Source organism: Chaetura pelagica, unplaced genomic scaffold (genome assembly GCF_000747805.2).
Source record: "Chaetura pelagica isolate M959 unplaced genomic scaffold, ChaPel_1.0 scaffold269, whole genome shotgun sequence".
Taxonomy (NCBI): domain Eukaryota; kingdom Metazoa; phylum Chordata; class Aves; order Apodiformes; family Apodidae; genus Chaetura; species Chaetura pelagica.
The window spans coordinates 1,711,043-1,718,151 of NW_009954705.1; the positions used below are offsets into that span (position 1 = coordinate 1,711,043).

Genomic DNA, 7,109 nt, shown 5'->3' on the forward strand with positions numbered 1-7,109 from the left:
AGCGTGTGGAGAGGACCACCCCGAACACAAGGAGAGAGCGAGAGGGGCGTGCCGCGCTGCCTCTTTTATGGGGTTTTCTGCGCTCCCGATTGGCCGGTTTTGTATTTCCGGGCTTTTCAGCCAATCAGACGGGACCTAGTCCCGCCCCTGCTTCCGGCCGCGGCTCCTCCCCCGCAGCAGCTGCTCCCCACACGGAGGGTTCAGCGCCACGTGGAGACGCCATTTTAAGTCAGTTTTATCTGCTGACTCAAAGGACATTTCATGTTCGTGTAAGGAAATACCTGGTCCTTCACAGGCATGGGGGTTGTTGTCAGTCCAGAACAGTTACTCTCTGCTGCTTCTTCCTCCTCACACTTTTCCCTGCTCCAGCATGGGTCTTTCTCACAGGCTGCAAACCCTCAGGATAAATCTGCTCCTGCGTGTGCTTCTCTCCAGGGGCCACAGCTCCTGTCAGGAGTCTGCTGCTACAAGGACTGCAGCTCCTTCAGGACATGTCCACCTGCTCTGGTGTGGGGTCCTCCCCAAGCTGCAGTGCGGATATCTGCTGCACCACAGTCTTCTCCACAAGACAAAGGGAAATACCTGTTTTGCCATGGTCTTCTTCAGGGGCTGCAGGAAGCAGCTCCTCCCCCCCTTCATCTCTGTCCCTAGCACTCACAAAGTTGTCTCTCATATTTTTTTCTTCCCTCCTCACTGCAGGGCACTGTTTTGGCCTTTCTTAATTACATATTCTCAGAGGTGCCTCCAGCTTGGCTGATGGTTCCAGCTGTGCCCTGCAGTGGGCCTGTTGGAGCCAGGTGGAACTGGCTGGAATGGGCCATGTGTGGCGTGGGGCAGCCCCAGCCCCTCCTGGGAGGGGCTGCCCTGCAGCCCCAGCCCCCGCCACAGACACACAGGGCAGCAGTGCAGCTTGTCTTCCCGAGTACATTTCTTACTCAAAGACCAAAAGCTGAATTGAGTTTTTTCTTTGCTTTTATTTTCCTCCTGGAGGGGTTTGTCCATCCGTGTTTCTGATACAGGGGGCCTGATGAGGCTGTGTTTGTCATCTCTATATCCACTCATTTCTATAACTAGTAGACCTCTTCTGCTGTGTTTGAGACAGTATTTGTAGCTGGCAGCACTTCATCTGCAATACCTAGAAAAGCTTTTTAACTTATTTTCAAAATGAGGTTATGCAGCTCCCCTGGACACCTTGTTCTTCAATGTGGGAATTGCTTCCATTTGGCCAGGTTTGTGGCTTGAAACATTCTCCATATAATAAATTTCACAGCAGAGAACAAAGGGTTTCAATTAAAGAGCACTTGAATGGCACTTCTCTGCAAATCATAGGAATAATTTCCTCTTCAATGTTAGTGTTTCTACAGTGGAAATTTTTAAACAAATAGCCAAGGAAAGAAAACATTTTTTACAAGCTGTGCTACCCAAGCTGACCGGTTGAGCACAAATCTGAGCCCACTTGAGGAGTAGTTTCAGGAGCATGATGCAGGTGGACTGCAGTGGATACACCTGCTGTAACATCCCCCTGGCACCTGGCAGAGGTGTCCCTGTGCACAGCTGCAGAGGACACCCAGCCAGGCTGGGCCAGACATCCTGCTGACGTGACTTTACTGAAGTCAGCCACGTGTTGTCAGCAGATAATTTAGCACATCATCTGAAATGTTTGTTGCTCAGGTGAAAGATCCATGTAGTTTGGATACAGAATGATGACCTCATGTGCTGAGCGGTTGTTATGTGCGGAGCAGTGGAAAGACAGCAAATGCTTCAGGGTTCCTTGTTCCTGCATAGTGTACAATAGACTGTTTTGTTTGCATTTTTTAATGTAACTTATTATTCAAACAAAGGTCAAGTGTGTTTCTAGAAGTCCATGACACTGCAGATATGCATCTGAATTAAAACAAGCAAACAGCCTTAAAGACACAGCAAAACTTACTTTGTCAGAGCCAAAAAATATATTCTTCCTTTATGAGAAAAGAGGATTTTCTTTTCCAACCTGCACTTTTTTCCTAGTGGATTTTCAGTAAGAAAGGCAAAAAAAAATTCTCTCCTTTACTTGCACGCAGTGAAGAAGCCTACTTCTTAAAAATACTGCAGGCTTGGACATGCCAATTATTAAAATAATGTTATAATTTTCCTGCTGGCAGTACCTATACTGTACAAATAATACATTACTATTGTATTGCATCTTTTTGAAATAATGAAAATAAATTTTATAGCCCTTTTATGAAATCCTGTGTATTTCTTGCCACTATCTCCACTCATTTTCAAGCAAAATGTTCATCCTTCTGCAAATACTCAAGTCCAGATGTGCTGCAGTCTTTTGCTCCTTTTAGGCTTTCTACTCAATAGATAAAGAAGACACTCCAACTTTGCCTTTTTCATAAGTTAAGAAAAGATTTATTTCCTTGTGTCTACAGGGAGTCTAGGATGTCATTATTCCCTAGATGGCAAATGCAGGAGGAAACCAAACCCATTCGAGGTTTTGAAAGTTGTCAATATACACTGGAAACCTTGGCAACCTAAGATTGATTATGGGTATATGATTGAAGTGGATGTGAGAGTTAAGGCTGTATTTTTTTTGTTTGTTAGTTTTTCGTCTGATTACTCAAATGTCTGAGTGTGATCTGAGGGAGTGTTTGTGAGAAATCCATCCTGGGCAGGAGAGTTCAGTGCCTTGCACCACTGAGCCCTGCTATTCCCCCTTACTCCGACAACCAGCAACTCCCATGTTGGGATTAGGATTAGTGTGTAGGGTGGCTCCTGTAGCAGCTACAAAGCCAAAAATAACTCGTTCACCCAGATATTTAGAAATTCCTTGGTTTCTTTAGGAGCTTTGCAACCAGATACCTTTATGGAGCGAGCCCAAAAGTGGGTGTTAAGTTCCTGTCGGAGTCAGACTCCAACAACTGCCAATACTCAGTCTTCAAGTAAGTGGCTGGGAACTCTTTATTTCTACATAACCATTGGAGAAAGTCTCTGTAACTTAGCTCAAGTTAAAATGAGAATATGTCTTTGTAGATTGCAATTGCTGATACAAGCTCAGTCTGTATACCATAGTTCACATACATTTTTTATGAACTTATAATTGGAGCAGTTTTGGCCTCCCGCAGGTTCCAGCTTTGGAAATGAAGAGCAAACCACTCCTAAGGCATCTGCACCACCTAAAGATGTCCCCAAGGGGAGCAGCAAGAGCACTACACAGATATCGAGCAGCACAGCAACTCCACGCAGGAGCTTCCTTCCAGCACCAAAAACTGCCACAGCACCTGCTGGTAAGTGCCCCTAACTTCAGTCCTTGAAACACCACCTACATGAGGCCAAGGAATGCAGAAACCTTCTTATGAGGCTATTTTACTGCTTACTTGATTAATTGTTATGTCTTTTCGGGGCACGCCTCTCTTCAGGCTGCTGTTGCACAGCAGCTTTTTCCCCTTGCTGAAGGTGTGATCCCAGAGGCACTACCTGTCACAGATGGGTTCAGCCTTGGCTGGAGGTGGGTCTGCCTTGGAGCCAGCTGGCTTTGGCTCTGTCTGTGTGGGGGGAGCTTCTGGCATCTTCTCACAGAAGCCACCTCTGTAGCTCCCCCACTGCCAAAAACTTGCCACACAAACCCAGTACACCTGGACAACTTAATGCTTGTAAAAAAGGACTTGGTGCTACAATCAGAGAGATTGGAAACAATCTGGCAGGGAAGGTGAAGCTGAAACTGTTCACCTTATATAGCTCAGCTAAGTGAAAGTCAAGGGAGGAGGATGTGGGCTTTTGTTCAACAGAATCAGGAGTGACTCTCTTACTTTCAGAAAACTATTTACTTCTGTCATCTGCACTCACTAACTGAGGAATGGACCAATCTATCCATGCAATAGACGGATAAAATATGGTACAATTTTTTTTGTTTCCTTTTCAGGTTTTCCTCCTTTTTTTTTTTCCTCCCTCCTTTTCATTTGAGCTTCCTTTCCTCTCTTCTGTTCCCTAGCTAGGTTATATCATTTTAGGCTAAAGCACAATTTGGTTAGTATCAGATTTGCCCTTAGACATCTCAAGGAAAAGCCTTTATTTTCCAGCTAGTGGAATTGGTGTGATAAGCTTTAAAGGGTTATTTCAAGTTTCTGTAGAGGAGTTATTCTGGCCTCTGGGCTTCTTTTGTCATAGGCAAGAAGACTGTTAGAAACCCTGGGTCTTTTGACTACTTGTGCTGCCTCACATGGGTGAGTCTTTGCTAGGGAGGTTTCAGTTTTGGAACACTGCAATGAGCTGGAACCGTGGTGTTTGATATGCAATCATGGATAATGTGGGCAGGCAAAATCTAGCACAGGCAGGGCTAATTAAGTGATTCAGGTTGTCACCTCCAAGTCTGCACAAGTTCCAAATCTTAGACCAACACAGGAGAGCAGAAATCACAACTTCATGCAAAGCAATATTGATCAAACAGTAGGTTTCCAGAGAGAAGATAATGTTTGCTGTCACATCAGTGCACAAACTGTGTTGAAGGGGAGGACAATTATGGAGGCTGGTGGAAAGCTAAAGTTGAGTTTTAATTTGGGTTTTTAATCTGTTAAATTATTTAATTTATGAAATGAAAGACTAATTTTTTGCTGAATTTTACTACCTGTGGAGACAAAGCTGAAACATAAAAGTCTATATAGATGTGGATGTAAATTTTGAAAGTCTGCATGTACAGACACTGTAAAATGTCTGCCTGTAATGCTGTTGCAAAGTGGAAAGAACAACCATCGGCACAAGAAATCAGTCTACACTGGGCGAGTCTGAAATTGTTTCTGGACATCACAGGGCAGGAGATGGATAACAATAAGGGAGCAGAGAAGTAAAATCAGTGTTTCAAAAATTCTGAAGGTATGCCAAAAATTAATACACACCACCCCCATACCTTGTGATACTGACTGGCACGTCATAAAGATGCTGAACGTCATGCAAGGGCAGGCAGCCTCATCACTGCTCCAAAGAAACCTTCCTTGTTATGGGATTTTATGGATGTATGTTACAGCATTCCAGCTTGGTTGTTATTCTTATTTAATGTTTACCTGACAAGTGACTTTTATTCCCCATAAGAAATCTAATAATTTTTGTGCAATGACAGTAGCAATAAGGAATTCCTTTGAACAGCTTGTTTCGACTTGGCCCATTAAATTAAAGATAATCAAAAGCACTGTTCAAAAAACTCACCCAGTCAATTCCTGTGCTTTTACAAGTGCCAGTAAATCATATGTAACAGGGCAGGCTGTTAAAAAACAATCAGTCAAAATGAAAAATAGGAGGCCAGTGTTATCACAGCTCTCGCCAGCAAGCTTGCAGTGTAAAATGTGCTTCCTTTAATCAGTGTCTGCAAAATCCAGACAACACAACCTCAGCAGGAGGGAGAGGGATCAGCTAAGGTCAGCTGAGGGGGGTAAAATGAGGACCAAGGAGAAGAGTTTGCTGCTGCTTTGTTCCCCTTTGCAAACACTTTCTGTTAAAAGTTGAATAGTGAATGCACGGTGGGTTACATTCACATTGTTCCTGTGCTTGAACATAGGGATACACAGCACTATGCTGCAGGTTGAAAGTGAGATGTTCAGCTGCAAGTTTTCCAGCCTCTGTCCTGGGAACCACTCTGAAACATGCCATAGCACAGCTTCATGAGGAAGTGTCAATAAAATGCCATGGGATCATCCAAGTCAAATGACAGGAAAGAGGGAGTAGTTGTTTTAACTCTGCCGTTAACATTGGATGTTCAGAGTTACCCTGAGTTTTTCTATTCACTTCAAAGAATGGTTCATTTTGCCAGGTTCTTTATTTCCTTTAGTTTTTTGTTGTGTTGGGTTTTTTTTAATACCAGATACAGACTCATTTCTTCTTAATATAGAAAGAAAACAAACACTTCCAGACAATTGAATAGTATTTTTTTTTCTCATCAAATTGACTTTAAATTTTAAGCAAACACAAAGGGAGAAGCACAAGCACTGGAAATTTCTACTTCAATGGATACATACAGCCTTTCTTCTTACTTATTCACAGCCTTTCAGTGTCTCATAGATCACAGAGAATCTCTAGAGCAAATTAGACTGCTCTTACTCTACAGAATGCATCTTTCTAACTTTGCTCATTCTGTCTCAAAACATGGATGTGTCAGTACTCACCAAGGACACAACTAGTGGGAATCAGGGAGAGATGCAGAATAAAGCTGGAAGGGGCTGTCTGTGTCTGTGAGTGACTAAGACAACTTCCTTGGGGTCTTTTAAACTTGCATTAGTTAACTTACAAAATATGCCTGACAGCAGCTGGAATTCAGCTGAATGCAGACAGTCCCATTGAGTTGTTAATGCTGCGTTCGGCATGTTAGGATTTGTTTTGGAATAAATACTCTAATGTATAATTTACTAGCTTGTTTTAGTCTGAAGAGTGAAAGTAAATTGAAACCTATCCTACCTTACTGGCTTCAGAAAGGTGCAGAAGCCAGGAAGGTGCAAAGAGTCAGAAAGGTGCAGGCAAATCCAAGCGCTGATTCCGTAGCAGCTCCTGATAAGATGTGTCAGCTGAGGTGTATTTAGCTCTGGTTCCTAGGCAATGATGGGGGAATGGAGAAGTGGCTTTGACTGTCTACTGTTTTTCCACATAATTGCTAAAAGATTTAACACATTTGGAGCATTTTTCCTTGTATTTCTAATTATTTTTGCCTTTGCTCCTTCTGTTTGGTTTGAAGCAGACTGTGTGTGTTAATAAGGAGACGTAAATACCTGTACAGAACTGTGCATTTAGATGCATTTTTCAAAAGAAAATGCTATAACCACACTAGTAGAAAACATAAACAAATATTTAGGCTCACAATTATGACCTGAAATATCCCTTTTCTGTTTACAAGCATAGCTTTTAAAGGAGAGGACATGTTGTGAGATTTATATCCTTAAATGAATTTTAAATTCCTATAAAAGTTAGTAGTTTGTGGCATTGATTCCTGGCTACTGGAAAGACAGCTTCCCACTCCATGAGCTCCCGCAGTAAAAGGGGTTGGCAGAGCCTTGGAAGCTATCCATGGAAGTTAGTGGCAGTTCCTGCTCTGCCAGGACCCTTTCACTGGGAAGCTCAATGTGAAAAGCCTTCTTATGCAGCCAGCA

The 7,109-nt window shown here is 43.0% G+C and overlaps 1 protein-coding gene across 1 annotated transcript in view; it reads left to right on the top strand.

Annotated features, from left to right (window-relative positions):
- Positions 1-7,109, top strand: part of MTUS2 (microtubule associated tumor suppressor candidate 2) — a 171,605-nt gene that overhangs the window by 109,873 nt on the left and 54,623 nt on the right. The window contains exon 4 of the mRNA XM_010005655.1: positions 3,108-3,269. Within this exon, the coding sequence (XP_010003957.1) occupies positions 3,108-3,269 (162 nt within the window). The remainder of the gene's footprint in view (positions 1-3,107; positions 3,270-7,109) is intronic.